Source organism: Anser brachyrhynchus (assembly GCF_964034855.1).
Source record: "Anser brachyrhynchus genome assembly, chromosome: 3".
Lineage (NCBI taxonomy): Eukaryota > Metazoa > Chordata > Aves > Anseriformes > Anatidae > Anser > Anser brachyrhynchus.
In genome coordinates this window covers 82137967-82156423 of record NC_137696.1, presented here as the reverse complement: position 1 = coordinate 82156423, position 18457 = coordinate 82137967, and the positions used below count along the sequence as shown (strand labels likewise).

Here is an 18457-nt window from a genome sequence, read left to right as displayed (position 1 = left end):
TGTTGCAATGCTGAGAATTCCCAGAATAACTCAGCCAAATCTGTCATGCTAAATTTACGAACTACCTAAAGTCTACTGACAGGATACAGCCACTGCAAATAGTTACTTCTCAATCCTGAGCAGTCTGCAGAAACTCGGGAGTCTGTGCTGTTTGTCGAATACTTCAGAACATTTGGCAACTAAACTATCATGAAAGAGAAAGCCCCTCCTCTGAGGATTAGACATTAAACAGCATAATAGTTAAACAATTAAAAAACTTCATATGCTTTCTAACAAGAGAAACAGAGCGCCCTGCTTCTTACCTCACTTAGCAGTCCACCACCACAGCCAACATCCAAAATCTTTATTCCAGAAAGCGGGCTTCCCAGATGATAATTGCTACTCATGTTCAACAGAGTATCTCTGAAAGAAAAGGGATGTGATTAAGGCCAAACATACAAGGTGGTTTAATCGATGTAATATGGAGTTACCTTAAGTATTGGTAATTGTTATTCTCAGTGTTTTTTTGAGGTCGCACAGATAGAGTACCTATAAAACATCTATCTTCAAAAGCATACCTAATAAATGGCACTCTAATGTCATTCATAGAATGAAGGGCTGAATAGTCTCCTTCTTCATCCCACCACTTATGTGCGAGGAGCTGGAATTTTTTCATCTCCTTTGGATCCACTGATGAGTGTGAGGTGCTGAGAAGTCTCTTCGTGGCGAGCCTAAATAATGAAAGCTGAGTATCATGAAATTAATACCTGAATATGATGGGAAAACCAAACCTGGCATAATCAGACAATGAAAAAAAAATAAAATTCATGGTCCTTTAGAGACTCATTATACTTGATTAAAAGCAAACAGATCTTCTTCACTGTATGTATAATGTATCTTCCAAAACAGATGGCCGCATACCTGTAATTTTTAAATTAGTACCTTGTAAAACAAAAATAGGCTTTAACAAACTTTGTATTTGTGACGTGTAAAAATTACTTCAAGTGACACAGTCACAAAGTGAAACTAAATTATTATTGAAGAGGATAGTCCTTGTCATGTAAAATTATTTTAGTCACACTACTTACATGCTCCTTTTTTTTTCAGTCACAGAGACGGGCAGAGCGCCACTGGATTCCAGCGGTACTTTGCGACTATGCTTCTGCAGAGTAGCCCTTGGGCCTGTCCGAAAAGACAGCTCACCACGGCCACCTGCATAAACGAAAGAACGGCAGCTGGATGGGAAACGTCAGCCCCGAGAGCTCGCAGGCAAAGAAATCTGGTTTATCAGCGCTGCTCCAGAAGAACTCACACATGTGGCACTCATCGCTATGCAGTTCAAATACCTACTGATTGTATTAGAAAAAGGAAGCCGGTGGTTCGCTAGAAATCATGACGACTGTTTTACGGGTTTTATTGAGCTATTAACTGCGCAAACCCTCAGGCTCTGGCTCACTGTACTACGGGAGGCGTGCCCGGGCACTAAACAGGGCAGCACACGCTGCTCCACCACCCCAGCTCTCCAACGCCGCACGGTGACGTTTTGCAGGCGAACTTTTCGGGCAGCTGAAACGTTCCCCAACCGGCGAGGATTTCACATTTACTCTGCCCACGTCGCGCACAGAGCAGGGCCCCGGTTCTGCCTTTTGTAACAGGGCACACCGCGTTGCACCCCCCGCACTGTACGAACTGGCGAGGAAACCCGTGTAAACCCCCCAGGGCCCGCTCTCGGAGCCCTTCCCCAGGCCTGCCCTGCCAGCACACGCCTGCTTCGCCCTCACACACCCCGCACAGCCGCCCCCAGCCCCGGCCGCACACCCCGAGCGCCCCCCGGGGGTCCCGGGTCCCGCCGCGGCCCCTCCGCCGCTCACCGCCCGCGGCCGCCTCCCGCCGGCCCCTCAGGGCGCGGGCGATGGCTCGGAGCGGGCCGCTGCCGCCCCGTACGGCCCCGGGGCTGCCCCATACGGCCCCTCCGCTCCCCCACACGGCCCCGGTGCCGCCCCACATCGCCGCCGCCGCCCGAGCACCGCGCCGGGGCCCGCCCCGCTCCTCGCTCCCCGCGTCCGGCGGCAACGGAGGCGGCGCGGCGGCGTTCCGCGGCCCGCCCGGTCCCTCACCCGCTTCCCCTGTTAAAAGCCGCCTGCCCCTGCGTGGGGCCGCTCCTGGAGGTCATTGATAAATTATTTGAAACGTTGTTAATGAACGTTTCAAAGCCGTTGGGTTTTTATTTCAGCGTAAGGTGGAGGAAAATCACGTTGATGGGACACGTCTGGGGATGCGTGAGGGAAATGGCAGCGAGGAGAAGCTCCAGGGCTGGCGGGAGCTCCGTGTCTGTCATAAAGTCACGGAAAATGACAGACGAAGCAATTTCAGCTGCTTCTTCCCGTGTCCTCCCCCAGAATCGCCTTATGGAATTAAATCAAAGGGGCACGGCCGCAAGCACCCGCCCGAGGCTGTCTCCAGAGGCACGGCTGTGTTGGCTGCAGCGGGCAGTGGGGCCTCTCCCCTTGGCCTCGCGCCACGCGTGGCCGTGGCTGCACCTGGAAAATGGAGGCAGCGACTTGACTCAAACGTATGCCCCCTTTCCACTGTGCGCAGAGGTGATCTGAGCTCATCTTGGGATGAGAAGGAACTCCTCTAGCAGAGGGTGGCTGACACCGTGATCAGCTAGCCATCGGCTTCTGGAGAAGCCGAGGTCAGTGTGGTCGCAGCCCTGTGACAGCCGGCTGCTCCAGCAAGTGCAGGAGCTGCTACAGGGGCAATGAGAGGACAGTCCCTTCCTCGAGCACCACCAAAATCCTGATTTAGCTGCAGTTTGGGGTTGAAGGGTTTGAACCTGTAAACCCTCGTAAGCAACTCCAGCAGTTCCATGCTGACAAGTCAAGGCAGCTCTTCCCTTTGGCTGGCGGCAGTAGGGAGCTAGTTTAACGCTCCCAGGTGGTAAAGAACCAAGCCAGATTTAACCAAGGAGAGGACGGTTTCCTGACGCTTTATCGAGCTACGGGTTGGAGCAGTAGGCCCGCCAGGGCAGGCATCCCCAGGCGCTCCCAGCCACGACGCGATGCACTCAGCCCTGTGCCTGCTGCGGGTCTGTTCCACCAGCCCTCGTTCCTTGCTGCAATGCGCGCTGATGGAAATCTCCACCTTTACTGATCTGCTGTCGTACTTCATCTAGTAGTCAATTGTTTTGTCTTGTTTTGAAGAAGAAAAAAGCTAAATAAGGACTACTGAAAAGTCCCAAAGAAGTTTGTCGCTGCTGTGACTGAATACATGGCAAATGTGCTTCGTGTGCATCTGCACAGCTTCTCTGCTCGCCTGCATTCACCAAGCACAGCTCTCAATGCAGCGGATTTTAGTGTCATTAGTAACACGTCAGAGCTGCTGAAGAGCTGGAGCTCAGAGTAAGAAATCCTTTATGCTAAAAAGCTTCCTTAAAGCACAAAACTAAGTCTCCCTCCAGCTTGTGCTTATGTATATTCCTTAAGCAAATTAATTGATAATTTTTCATTTATTTAGCAGAGCAAAGGCACGATCTGCAACAAGAGAGCCAATATGTTGCCATTGCTTTTTATATTTTCTATTTAAAGAAAAAAATAGTAACAAGTAATTAAAAACACGCACACTGGAATCTATTTTACTTAGCAGGATAAGCTGGTTTTAAACTAGAGGTAGCTATTCCATTATTAAATGCAAATTTTAAGATAACAGCATTTGAAAGCCACAGCCCAGGCTTCCTTCTCCCTTAAGATAGGTAGGCCCTCAAAGACACAAACCAAGAATTATGCTATAATTCAAAAAGTTTGTAGCTGCTCAACCTTTAGACTGTTTTACTTTGCTATTTTTGGCCAATCCACAGCAGCAGCCCGTTCATGTTCTTAGATTACAAAACAGGTACCTTTGGGTATATATCGACAATGTTTTTTCTTGTATTTGTCTTCAAAGCAATATTTGCATGGAAACCAGTTTTTTCACTCGATCTGATACCATCCCTTATTTATAAAATAAAAAAAAGTCAAGGGAACTCCCTTAGAGTTGGTGCATGACATTTGGAGTTGTATGTCTTGCTCTCTTACATTGCATGAGTATCAAAATAACTTTTAAATGTTTATTTTAAAATGTAGAAGAATAGAGTAAAAAACCAATTCAGACTTTTCCAAAATGACACATTCCCATTTTTGTAGCACATATTTACACATTTTAATTTAAAATCACTTCAAAGGTACGGAATTACGATTGGATGTTATTTTAATCTTTACACTTGAAAAAAAAAACACTCATAAGGGAGTCACTAAAACATGAAAAAGCCTAACGTATGTGAAGCTGACATAGTACCAATGTATTTTTAATTACTGCTGTGCTGAGAAGCTGTTTAGTAAAATTTCTGAAACAGTTCAGTACAGAGATCGTATGCTCTTTTTATTGGCATACAGTCACTACCCATATAAGTGCATTTGTGTCAGAAAAAATAATGTTCATATTTACAGGAAGTGACAGAAGTCCAGTTGTTGGCAGAGTATATAAAGCTCTTCATACAATCTTTTTTTATTGGTAGACAGATAATATAAAAACTGAACTGAAAATCAAATTCAATGCACATTGGAAACTGTATTCCTCAATAGCCTTTCTTAAAATTAGTTTTATTTCCCTCCTCTCTCTCAAAAACAAAGTCCTTTTGAGATATTTGAGCTGCTATGCCACCTATACTATTCAAGAAATCCTCACTTTTACCGAAAGCCAATAGTGTACTGAGATTGGATCAATATCATTATTTATATCTGCATAAATGCCACTAAAAGTAGTGTGTTGAAAATTTATGCCTTATTTTGCTATTAGGTACGACTGCTTATTCTACTCCATTATAAAAGTACTTAATTTGGGATGTATGCTATTTGTAACTGAATTAACTAATTATCTGTAACAGTGTTTTAATAAACATGCATGTATTCAACAGCCATTAACTTGCTTAATAAATGTATAGTTAAAATGTAATTTTTCCAGTGAAGCAGTTTACTTCTGTGTCTAATTACGAAAGAAAATACATTGGCAAAAACGCTGCATAGCTGAATTCTACTTTTAGTTAAATGGATTAATCTGTTCAAGACGACATGCCTTGCAAGTTGCCTTTACTGGTGTATTTTTTTCTTAGAAGATACAGCCATCAAAGAGATCTTACTTTGATGTTAAGCCTTTTATCTTTTTCACAACTGGTATCATACCAGACCTTTTAGGCATAGGTCTCCGATCTTCCCCAGAATTAATGTTCATTTTTCTGTAACAGTCAATGGCCTAGGGTTGCAGTTTTTTTTGTTTTGTTTTTGTTACTAATAACAGTAGTTCATTTCCTGAAGAAGGAGGTAATCAGTGATTTCATTCACTTTATAGTGATATAAAAAACATTAAAAAATTAAATAAGTTGCTGTCTAGCCAATGTATTAGCTTTATAGGAACCACAACTCTCATAACACTAGCAAAAATAACCAGATTTAATGTTTACTAAACATTTAAAGCATATGCCAAAATGTAAAGTCTATCTATTGTCAGTTTTCTAATGTGTATTGAGTGCCATTTATGAATATATTCCATAAAACATCTAAAATACTGAGTCTTGTTCCTGTAATATCCCTAAATGTCCACAAAGTTTTCTCTGAAAACTGGGTGAGGAATATAGTTCCAGAGCTCAACACTGTCACACAAGATCGATCAGTTAGTTGCACATATTCCTACTGGGATTCAATCTGTTTATGTATAGCTTGTATTACAGTGACCCATATTTTACACACAAAGCATATGTCACTTGATAGTAAAAAAAAAAAAAAATTTTAAATCTATTACACATCTAAAGGAAAAAGATGACTGTTCTCTGTTCTTCCACACCCCCCACCCAACAGATTAATCTCATCAACTCCATGGATAACACACTTGGACAAATTAAAATCTTTTTTCAAGTACTTTAAAAATTTGTTATACCAAAAAAAGCTGCCTTTTTTTTTTTTTTAAGTACTTCCTACATTTTAACACAAAATACAGGTGCAAGAATTTTAAACAAAAATGAACTAAAGAGCTTTATTGACATCACAGTACATTCAATAGTAATTTTAAGAACATTACAGCTGAAAGAGAATGGCATATTTTATATTCTTATTAAGCACTACCGTTCTTGAAAAAATGTAATACAAAGAAATCCTATTAGGTATTTAATTCTGAGCAGCATTTGGAAAAAAATACACCTATTTACAGATAAAAAAAGGATTCTGGTTTCACCTACATAGCCACAATGTGCCTCTATAATGAGACAAGCCTTTTATAACTCATGGAATTTTTAAATGTCATAGCACTGGTGCCATAAATTCCTCAGCGTTTACGACGAGGAGGAGTTGTTGACCTGAAAAATAAAGGAAAAGGGAGAAAAAGTTAATTGGAAAAAAATACAAAACCCCCAAACCCACACACACGTCAGGCTTAATAATTAATAGTTTTAAAAGATTTTCCAAAGTTACTTTTGCCTAAGAAAATTTAATAAATACCATACTTTATTAAAAAAGTTCATATGTCGTACACATGAAGACGAATAGAAAAAAAAGTCAGACAAAATACTTAAAAAGTATACTACCTTGATCGTGACTTAGACTTGTGTTTGCGGCTTGCCTTCTTACCAGACCTTTGAGATTTCTCCATGGAGCATGATCGAATATGCTTCGATTTCTTAGCCTTCTTTTCTTTACTGCTTCCTGGTGATTCAGAACTACTCCTTGCACTAGATTCAGAGCCTGACCGTTTTTTGCTATCTTTGGTAGAACTTTTTTTGCTGTCTTGTCTGGAATCCTGTCTGAATATTTTCACAGTTATTGAATCACTGCGAGAGAAAGTTCTTTCACTGTCTCTTTTTCTCTTTAATCTATTGTCGTCATGATTGCCAGCCTTGCTTTCTTTTTCCTCCTTTTTTGGTTTATCTTTTCTTTTTTCCTGATCTCGCTCCCTTTCTCTGTTCTTTTTTCTGTCTTTATCTACAGTTCCACCCTGCTCTTTCTTCCTCTCTTGATCTTTACCATCACTTTTATGTTTATGCCTATTTCCTGGAGGACTTCTACGCTGGTCTTCAGCTTTGCGTCTATCCCTGCTTCGGCTGCGACTAGCACGGCTAGCTCGTCTGTCTCTCGAACGGCTACTACTCCTACGTCTATCCCAACTTCTCTCTTGAGAAGGGCTCTGAATTCTTCGTCTCTCCCCTCTTTCAGCGCTTCGATTTCTACTAGATCTTCTCCTTTCTCTTATTTTTTCCCTGCTTCTACTCCTCTCTCTCCTATTTCTGTGAGAATAACTCCTGCTTCTACTGCGCCTAACTTTATGCGAAGGTGTTCTACTGCGACTGTGCCTCTTCTTCCTTTTAGGAGAGGAAGAACGTGAAGAACTGCGACTACTACCTGAGCTAGTGCTATATGATGAACTAGATACAGTGCTGCTACTGCTACTGCTTCTGCTATTGCTGCTAGTGCTACCACTACTAGAGCTTCTTGATCTACTCCTCCCTGCCCTATCTTTTTCTTTACCCTCTTTTTTGGATTCTATATCAGGGGCTATTGCATTTGGAGATCGTTTCTTTTCATGAACCATATCAGCTTCAATTTCTTTTGCCTCCTGTGATGCTGAAATACTGTTTTGTTCTTTGTTGATAAATTCATTCATCTCTTTTGAAACTTTGTCAATTTGTAGCCTTTCTTCTGAAAAAGAAATACACAAAAGAAAAGTGTAAGTTATTTACAGTAACATGAAAATTTCCATACTGTTCCTTTTGCCAAAAAGATTTCCAAGCACCCTCCATCATACTTTTAATACAAGGTCTGCCATTGTACTAACTACCTACCAAACAACTTGCTCTTTTATTTCTTTATTTATAAATGTAATTATGGAAAGGTTATTCCCCTGGTCTAGCAAAAGCGCACAAACCTGACACTTTTGGAAGTGCTTGACGTCACTTCATGTTTCAGCAGCTGAAGACAAAGGTCTCAAATGAATACTGTGAGCCAACAAAACTCCCAAATTCATTTACACACACATTTTTTTTTCTCCTGCAACCATTCTACACACCAGAATCTCCCTTTCTCCTTCTTGTAATACACCTCCAGCTATACCTGTGCTTCCTTCCTTCCAGCCCTGTTTATGTGTGGTTAAGTGACCACTGTCAAGTCTAAAAGTGTATTGCCCCAAAATGCATGTGTTGCCCCTGAACCTCAAAACAATGCTCGCTGTAGCTGCCTGTACCATTTGTAGACCAGATAATCCAAAAAAATCTTAGAGAAAGTACCCTCTCCTGCAGTGACGCATGCTTGCTTTTTGAAACAAAAAAGCCAGTTTATGGTTTTATCAAGGAAAGTTAGATTATTCCTAAATGCTAACTAGTGCAAGCAATTTACATTTTTCCTTGTTCATTTTTCCTTAGATTTTTGTAGCCCAGGAATTCCAAGGAAGGGAGGAACAGCATAAAAAGGAGACTTGTAAACAATTTTCCTAAAACTCAGCTAAGGAGTAAAAACCACAGCATTTCATACAGATAGATGGTGAAGCTCTTACAACAGAAAGAGTTAACATCAGTTGAGATTGTATGTAAGCTTGGTAGTCAGCAAAGACTACAAACATGCTAAGGAGATAACTCCGGAAATAAAAATACATTTCCTGAAAGTAACAGTAAATGTGCAGACCAGGATTTTCATATAGCAAAATAAAGAAATTCAGACTCTCGGAGCATTTTCTAGGGGGTTCCAACTTTAAAGAAGTTTTACTTATTTCTGTTCCACATGGATCCTTTGCATCGCTGGCCAAGTTTACTTCCCCCTCCCATTTTTAATTGAACCCAGAAAAAAAGAACTGACATATAACATTTTTAGCCAAAATATGGCCTTCTGATGTGGGCTATCAGTTCATGAATTAACTTAGGGAATAAAACTGCATCTGGAAACCCAGAGTACTTCAAATAGCAACTTCTGCCCAAATGTAATGCAGAAAACAGTTCCATCTGGTCCCTGAGATATTAGGCAACACAGGCAGAAGCCAGCGTATGTTAGAAGATGCTATATTGTATACTAGAGATCTGTCTTTTCTAAACGCCTCTACAACAGGCAGGTAACCCTGCCTTTACTATTCTGGACTTACAGAATCAGCTTCTTTCTCTATTTACTTGCACGGGAACAGGTTTGCCCAGAGAAGCTGTGGATGCCCCATCCCTGGAGGTGCTCAAGGCCAGGCTGGATGGGGCTTTGGGCAACCTGGTCTGGTGGGAGCTGTCCCTGCCCATGGCGGGGGGGGTTGGAACTGGGTGGGCTTTAGGGTCCCTTCCAACCCAAACCACTCCATGATTCTAGATTTCTATTTCTCCAAGCAGCCCAGCAGAGCTGTCCCTGAACTGGTATTTGACCTCTTGCACTAGGAAGACAGAGATCATAAGCCACAACTATGTCACATGCCATACTGCTATTCTTTTACGCATAAATCTTAAAACACGCAGAGTGAGACAGGAGTGTTAAGGAAAGAAAATGTTTAGCTAGTACAGCCTTTTATTAAGCGTTTCATGTCCATTTCTGGGCCTAAAAGGATAAAATAAAAAGGACAAAATCATCCATGTAAAAATAAGAAAAAAATGTTCTAATAGCATTTTTTCCTCCTCCAACTTAACTTATATCCTGAAAAATGACGTGAACTTCTTACCATTGTATTCATCCATCCATCTAGACTGCTCTTCAGCAGTGCAAGGCAACTGTGATACCCTTTTGAGCTATAATATTGGTACAAAGGGATAAACCTTACCTTGTAGGGAGAAGCAGAAGTAAATCACATTTATTTATTAAAATCAACCCTGCCACCTTCTCAGAGGCTAAATGTGAACTTACTGGTTTCACTAATCTGTTCCCAGTATTAGGTCCAGAAACCCTGTTATAAAGGTGCAGTATATGGACAGAAACCTCATCTACAGCTGAGAACAATGAGTTCAAAGAAACTGTAGTTTCCAACTGTACAGTCTGAAAGGCGTACTGCATAAGATTATGTAACACAAGGGCAAGCTTTTCAGATTAAGTGAAATGTGCTGTATATGCAACTTTAAGGAATCAAGTTTATATAAAACGCAGTCTGGTGCAGAGGGACGAAATTTATCCCTCACACAAAACTGAGATACTAATAGTTTTGTAAATACTTATATATGTATATATACATATAAATAAAATACACACACGTGCTTTTTTATAAAGAGATACTATTATTTATGTAGCATAATATCCATAGGTAACATATATGTCTATATGCTGTCTGATCTTTTAAACACTCAAGTCAAATAGTTTATGGAAAATGCTACATCTTTTTTTTCCTTGTTAGAAAAGAAGCAAGCCCAATTTGGATCAAATAGCTCAAAAATCATTGTTTTTCATTAATATAATCTAATTAAAGAACATTATTTCTAAATTAGACTTCATATTTTTTGGCTTAAAATGCAACTTCTCTCCCACAAATTTGTATATGCTAAGTATTAACTACATACACAGCAGCATAGTAAGAAGACATTATGTTAGTTACCTTCTAGCTGTTTTTCTAGTAATAGTTGCTGTTCTCTCTCTTTTCTCCAAAACGCTTCCTGTTTTTGCCTGATTCTGTGTCGTAGTTCCTCATCATCAGTATCAGATGATTCAGAGCCTCTGTCACTCCTCTCATCTTCACTGTCTCCTGATCCATAACCACCCAGTCCACCTGCGTGCATAAAGTCCAGTCTATCACGAGGAAAGATTAAGCTTTGTTCTTAATATTTCTGTGGGCAAAGAGGAGAGTAACATTGCCCTTCCTTCACTTCCTCTTCTGAGCAGAAGTCACTTTATTCTGGTAAGTGCCAATGTTGTTTGACTGGTGTGAACAAGGCCCCCATATCTGCATTGATGCTTACTGTCCGGTTCTACTCCTTCTGGAACAGCTCGTCTATTTTCATCAAGCAACCACTGTGATCACGATACTTTTTTCCATTGTATGGAAGGGCAAAAAAGCTCCCTGTGGAGATCATAACAATGCCTTCCTTTGTATCAGCAACCGGACAGAAAAAAACAGTGAAATGCCTGGGATCTCTCCCGGAAGACATCTCTGAAATGACTTCAGCTTCCTCCGTAGTCCAAGGCTACAGAAATTCTGAATGCCAAATCAATTTTTCTACACTGATTTAGGAAATATTGCACTTTGACAGGTATAGAGATGGAACAGAAGCGGACTTTCTTCTCCCCCAGAGATATTAACAACTACTGGACTGATAAGAAATATAAAGTCAATTTAAACATCTGGCACGGAGACATTTAACTTTCTTTCAGCTTGAGGTTCTTACAATCTTTACTGAGTTAGTTTTAAAACACTTGAATACTTGTGATTATAACGTTCAATCAAATTCATCAGAATTCCAAGTAACAAGCACATAAATGATCACTGACACCGCTGTAGTATGTTTTAGATGATAAAACACACGTTGGGAAAGATCTTTTGCTCTTGCGTCTCAAGCTGGAATTTCAATTTCTTTTTCCTGTGTTGATTCTGGTAATACATGATATGGGAGCCTCTGTGCTTATGTAGTTTTTCAATAAAATAAAAATTGTGAAGATGACAACACTTTTATTTATAAGCATTTGTATTACTGTTCTATCAGCTTTCCCTTGTTGTTTGGATGGATCAAAGTAGGAGAAAAATATAAAACAGTATTCCTCTCTCTGAAGACTGCAGTGTGCTCCTGAAACAATCATACTTTGAAAAGTAAATTTATCTAATGGTTCTTTTTTTAAAATGTATTTTCCAAAATCAGGGCAAGATTCTCATACACTAACTCACACTGACTAGGCCTTTACTCCAAAAACCATCCCACTTATATCAGTAGGATCACCTGTGGAACAAACAGAGGTGCTGATAAAGTTACTGCAAAGTGACCCATACTCCCAGGCAATTAAAATCTAGTTTCAAAATGCAATTTCTAGAAAAGCAAGGCAAGAGTGAAACTCCCCCTTTAAGCCCTCTCAAAAATAAGGAACATACTTACCGAGTCCAGTGAGGGAAGCCAGTGCACTGGACTGTGCCAGCTGTTTTGCAGGAGCTTTGTATCACATCAACAACAGGAACAACATGTTAACACAAATAGCCACGATTTCATAGTCATGAGTCTATGGTATTGTTAAATCTACTACTATTGCTGTTCTTTGGAGGGAGAGAAGAAACATTAAAAACGCATCATCCATTTAAAACCAATTCTAGATTTTCTGACCACGAAGATTTAGAATTTAACTGCAAATCAACAGTGAAGAGAAAAAAACAGATACTCATAAATCATTTTCCAAGTTACAGCATCTGCACATAGTTTTCAAATTTCAGTAGTTATATATTTAGATTAACTCAGTTATGTTAAAAAAAACATTATGCAAGTACAAAAACATGTTAATAGTGAAAGCAAATAAATTACTAATTGAGGACTCAAAGTTCATCTGTTTTCACTTCTGAACAGCTAAGAACTTGAGATATAAATGATAGCATTAAGAAACAGCTACGACTGAAGAGCCATTGACACACAGGTACCATTTTAACTAAATAAATGAATTGTATGAAAGAAATGGAACAACTGAAGTAACTCACAATACACTGCACAGGACAATAGTACATGGTTACTGGATTTGAACTGTATCAAGTTGGATGCATTATACTGAAATTCTTCTTGGGGGATAGCTATGGAGGTTAAATGTTCTAGAGACATGCAAATACAGAATATTCACAGAAGAAGCTTAAAGAAGAACCGGCATACCTTTAGTTGCTTTACGGTGTACATCTTTGGCCACGTAATATATTTCTTCATTTGTGACATCTAAAAGAATCTCCGTCAGCAGCATTTTTGTCATCACCATCTGAAAAAAATGTATATAAAATTAAAGGCCATACATATATATATATATAATATATATACTTTATAAAATATATATAAAATTAAAGGCCAAAACCTTTTGAATGAATTCTGCATTTAAATTAAATCCATAGAAATTCAATTCTTTTAATGGCTATGAAACTACTCTCCTGCATATTTTTTAATGCTTTCTTTCAGCAGACATGACTTAAAAACCTAAGTTTGAAATTGTTTAAGTTTGACCTGCAGTCAAAAGTTGCACAACAGCCTGTATTTTGACTGTGAACTGTAACCACATATACCCGTAACCACATATACACGTTTGGGCAGGGCACCAACTGCTAACGTCCAAGATGATGCAAAAAATGAATATGTAAATCAGAACTGTGCTTAGATCGAACCTATTTATTCTTTCAAAAATAAAGAACACATTTCTGTCTGGCATAGTGTCACACTCACTCCCATGCTGCATCAGAGGTTACTGACATAAGATGTTATTAGTCTTTATTTACTATAAAAACATGAATTGTTACTAGCTGATTCTCAAAGCTGTTCAATCCGGCCACATGCTTCACAAAAAAAAACAAAAAACACAAAGCCACACACAAAATTTAAATATACTCATAAAACTTTCCCCCCCCAGAAACCAGAGCCTTCATTAACACGGTTTCAGTTAAACAACTAGCGTACAACTGTGATTTCAAGGTATGACAGTTTAGCAGACACAGTAAAACCATCACTTGTACAAGACTTAAGTTTCTAGCACGTTCTTGCAAGAAAACATTTCTTAAATCCCCTTTTTCAGAAACTGAGGTTGAAGCATAGCTTTCAGGTGGATGTATTTAATCTATAAAAGTTTTTAGGAATTTGCCAAATTAAGCAGAAACACAGAATTAATAGCTGTCAATGTAAAGACTATATTCACTATATTCTTCAACTACCAGGCTAAATAGGAGTTTTTATAACCTATATGTTTATTCTATGTGAGAAAGAGACATGCAGATTTAACCCTGCTTCACTGCATGATGTGTCAAATACCTCTATTAACAGTATCAGGAAGAGAAAAAGCGATTTAGGTTGCTATGCCCACAATATCAGCAAATAAACAACACTTGGTGAGAACTACATTATTAATACCATTTGATACTCCTTTTCTTCTTCTGTCATTTCTGGTTCACTTTGCTCCTCTTGAGGAGCTGGGGATGGACTCCTGCTGATTTTCCCAGTGCTTACAGCTTCTGTGTTTTCAGCATCTTCATCTTCCTCATCGCTGTCCTACAAGAACAGCATCGCACATTTCAGGAAAAAAAAAAATGTAGAGCTTGTTAGCTTCTACTTATGATAATCAACTTGATTTACTTTGCACTGAAAACTCTATTACAGTTATCGTAAAACCGTATTTCTTTTCTCTCCTCATAATGAACCCACAGGTCCCTCCCTCCCCACACAAGTAAACAGATGCTTGCCAGTTCACTGCCAGACAGGTACTCAGAACTGCAAACAAATGAGGTAACTGCTGAAGAGAATGCAACACGAGGCCTCTTAAATGGGCTCAGTTTAGCAAATACAGATATCCGAATTTGTTCAACTACTTATTTCAAAAGACCATGCATGTTTCCAATAAAACAGAAAAAAGCACATTTTTTTAATTGTTTCTTCAAATCAAGTAATGTATTTCTACATCTTAGATAGACATTGACAACTTCAGAACACCAAGGAAATTTTAAAAAAGCAGCAGCTTAACCTTACTTTAAGCAACAGAAACAAAGAGATAGCCCGGTATGCGAAGTCTCTCTTTTGAAGGGACTAAAAAGTTAACAATTTCAGGAAATACACACCTAACAAACTTCTACTTACAAATTTGCTTTTCTGAGGTAACCGTGGGCCATCCCCTTCTTCAGCGTCCTCACTTTCCTTTTTTTCTTTTTTAGACATCTGTGAACGTTGCTGCTCCATCCTCTCTTTTTCCAATTTTTTCTGTTTCTCTCGTTCCATCTTTTCTAGGCCTTCACGAATCCAGGCAGGCAGAGTTCTACGCTTCACGGCATCTGCGTAAACAAAGTTTATAGTTCTGTAAAATGAAAAAACCTTCCCCTATACCAGGGAGGAAAAAAAAACAAAAAACAAGCCACATACAAGCAAACCCTCCACCCCAATCCAAACAACTCACACAAGTGATTGTGGTGAAAGAAACAAACATTTAGAATAAGTTTTTCTTTCCATTTTTTTTCCTTTATAAGAAAAAAGTCTTCACGTTTTGCAATTTTTTTAAACATAGTTCTTATGGGTTTTTTTTTTCATTAAGGAGTGGTTAACATGTACCAATCTGTGGAGGCTCCTGCTTCACAGGCATCGCAATAGGTGAACGCTGTCGGTCTCTGAACGAGGGTCTTTCCCTTCGATTTTGTGGAGGTGCAGGAGGTGCTGGTGGACCTGGCGGCCCTGGTGGTCCTGGCTGCCAATAAGGTGGATGAAATCCACCTTGAGGTGGACCAAAAGCAGCCCCATGCTGAAAGAGTAATGCAGTTTATTTTCCTTCACATTGAACACTGTACACAGCATGTGCGCAAGTCGGTCTACAGAAATCCATGCAAGTAGGAATCCACCATTTCTAGGCTACAAGGTCTCTCAATTTCTTTTCCTGTGGTCCCTATGAAACAGGTTTTCCTTAAATATTTAAGGAGTAAACTTAGGTTTAAGCAGGGATACTAGTGAAACTGAATGGGCTTCAAACAATCTTTCACATTGTGCTAACCATTAAGCCCTATAATCACCATCTATCTCCAGCAGCTCCTTCCCAACTTATCATCAGAGCATGCAGTTAAATGAAAAAAAAAAAAAAAAAAAAGATTTAAAATTCTGGCTATGTTATCAGCGTTTCCGTGTACCTACAACCTGAGGACAAAAATGAAAAGTTTGAGTTTTTATTGCAAAAGAATTTTGCACTGCATATCTTCCAGTAATCATTCATAGGCGCTATTAATATGGCTGAATAAAATATTAAATGCACAAATATGCAAGTTTAGTACAGACCCTGGATTCTGAGCAACCTATATACAATCCAAAAGTCACAAGTCATGAGGCATACATAAGTGGGATTCTTTGTTTTAAAAGTATTTGGCATCCACAGAAGCCTAATGAAATTATTTAAGAGGGCGGTATTTAGAAAGAAAGGTATAGCATCAATGTTTGTTGTTGTTGTTTTTTTTTTTAATTATATTCTGTTGACTATTTATCTAAGTTACTGCATTACTCTCTGCAAAACAAGGTTTTTGTAGTATTTAGAGAATTTTGAGAAACTCATTTTAAGATTTGGTCTCCCAATAGTAAACATAGGAAACCATTACAAACCTAGTGTATTTGAAAATGAATGGTTCACTTCCTATCAACATAGCTGAACACGAAAACTGAGTAAGAGAGAAAAGTGGGCCAGAAGGCACAAACACGTTTCTGCCAGTCTTCCCTCAGGTTTGTTTATGAGCAGGACATCGACATTTCAAAACATATAGTTTTCCATTTACATCAAGAGTTTTGAGAGAAAAATCCAACAGCTCTGTGTTTAAAGATTTGTGCGATGCCTCCTTCTACGGTTAGTGCTCAAACCACCTACAGTTTTATTGTGCTATACAACTTGTATGCCAGAAAGAAGAAAAAATTGGATGTGGATTTTTTTAGAAATACCATTGTTTATTCAGAGAATCATAGTAGATAGATATGGAAAAGATCAATGGATCATCCAGTCTATCTCCCTGCAAATACAGGACTGTTCCCTATTGTACATTATCTAGTGTATTTAAGTAGATATTTCTGACCTTTATTCCCTGTTTTTTTTAAAAAAAAAACACAGAACTTCATAATGTTAGCTTATATACTGGAAAACAGTGATTCGTTTTAATATTGCAGACAACCGCCATTTCTCATTACTAGTCTAGAAAAAAGCATCTTTGGCTTCACTAGAACAGAAAACTCTAAAGTCTTCTTCTGTAAAGTATTTGGTAAAAATGTATCTTAGCAGATAACAGATTCTGTAGTTGTTTGTAGAACTGAAGAATGAAAGTCGCCGCTAGGTGATATTAGAGGAACACATCCATGGAAGGGACTCTGCACGTCTACAATATTAAAGCAACAAATATGTTTCACCTGATAGTCAAACTGGTTCACTGGCCCCATTGCAAAGTTATCGGGAGGTGCCCCAAAGTTGTGATTGTTCTGGTTAAATATATGCCTGTTGTCAGAAGCAAACTCCCCACTGTCCTGACTGTTGCTGTCTTCAGACGGAGGAACAATTTCCATTTGACCTGGGGTTGGAGCCATCCACTGCTGATCTGGAGGTGGGTGAGGGGGTTGGTGAGGCATTCCCCATTCTGTTTAGGATGTAGAATACAATTCAATAACAAGTTAATAATGTCTATATGAATCACCCATCACTCCGTGTTCTTCTGTTTATCAGAAGGTTCCTCAAAGCAACACAGATGATAAAGATATGGCAAATCATCAGCCTACAGGCTGTACTGTACTATCTCAATAACAACTAAGTGAAGGAAATACATATAAGCTGTAGCCAAACTAGAACATACATTTGGGGGGGGAGGGCAGTGGGAAGGATCTGTCAGTTTGTTTTAGTCAATTCCCAGTATTATTGCATCCATCACAGCACTTAGAAATTGTGTCAGCTGCTAAAAGAACTGCTCCTACTTCTCTACTTCTGTTATTTCAGCTTTCAAAATAATGACCTATTTTATTCCTTTGCATAACACATTTAGAAAAACCCTAGTATGAAAGTAAGTAGTTCTGTGAGCAGCAGAACCACTGAATCCTGCTTTCTGCAGTCATGTGTTTTCATAAAGGATGATTCCCTGGAGTCTCCAGTATCCAGGCAGAGGTCCCAGCATAAGCTACAGCTATAAACCAACAAACTGAAGTTACAATTGGCTAAAGTTACAATTGGGAGGTTTTGAGGAATTAATAGCTTGTGTGGTCGTAAGCCCTATCTTCTCAGGACGTCAGTCTAAAAATTATATCCACTATATAAATACTTACAGACACTGATTGTTACTACCTTTTTAACTTTCACCGATAAAAGAATTAATGCCTAGCCTATCAGGTTAAGTTGTAGCTTCCAATCCTTTAATAATTCTTTTCATTTCTCTAGTTTTTAGTATCCTTTTCACGGTAATTTCTCCCTGCGGACAGCGGCAGGAACCGAGGGAACGGCATAGAGTTGCAACAGGGGAGGGTCAGGCTGGGTGTTAGGAAAAGGCTTTTCAACAAGACAGTGGCCGGGCACTGGAGCGGGCTCCCCAGGGCAGTGGTCACAGTACTCAAGAAGTGTTTGGACAATGCTCTCAGACACACGGTCTGATTTTTGTGCGGTCCTCCGTGGAGCCAGGAGTTGGACTCAATGTTCCTTGTGGGTACCTTCCAACTTGGGATATTCTATGGTTCTATAATTGGATGCATTACTATAGAAAAACTGTTACCCCTATTTAGTTGCTATTTGGCTACTCTTTTATTTGCACGTTCAAAGATGGCATCGCTCCTTTCACTCTCACTGTCATCCTGGAAGATCATATTTAGCTGATT

General features: G+C 39.5%; 2 protein-coding genes across 5 annotated transcripts in view; both read right to left on the bottom strand.

Moving 5' to 3' along the window:
- Positions 1 to 2088, bottom strand: part of COQ3 (coenzyme Q3, methyltransferase) — a 6067-nt gene extending 3979 nt beyond the window's left edge. Inside the window, 4 exon segments of the mRNA XM_080584059.1 lie at positions 303 to 402; positions 558 to 710; positions 1068 to 1191; positions 1851 to 2088. Of these exon segments, the coding sequence (XP_080440185.1) occupies positions 303 to 402; positions 558 to 710; positions 1068 to 1191; positions 1851 to 1986 (513 nt within the window). The 5' untranslated portion in view covers positions 1987 to 2088.
- A 2396-nt stretch (positions 2089 to 4484) lies between these two features.
- PNISR (PNN interacting serine and arginine rich protein) overlaps positions 4485 to 18457 on the bottom strand; it is a 118335-nt gene continuing 104362 nt past the window's right edge. For all 4 annotated transcript variants that reach the window (XM_080584049.1, XM_080584048.1, XM_080584050.1 and 1 more), the window contains 9 exons: positions 17015 to 17238; positions 15197 to 15383; positions 14732 to 14922; positions 14012 to 14149; positions 12779 to 12878; positions 12026 to 12079; positions 10540 to 10710; positions 6590 to 7697; positions 4485 to 6361 (listed from right to left, as the gene is read on the bottom strand). In XM_080584049.1, the coding sequence (XP_080440175.1) occupies positions 6331 to 6361; positions 6590 to 7697; positions 10540 to 10710; positions 12026 to 12079; positions 12779 to 12878; positions 14012 to 14149; positions 14732 to 14922; positions 15197 to 15383; positions 17015 to 17238 (2204 nt within the window). In that variant the 3' untranslated portion in view covers positions 4485 to 6330. The remainder of the gene's footprint in view (positions 6362 to 6589; positions 7698 to 10539; positions 10711 to 12025; positions 12080 to 12778; positions 12879 to 14011; positions 14150 to 14731; positions 14923 to 15196; positions 15384 to 17014; positions 17239 to 18457) is intronic.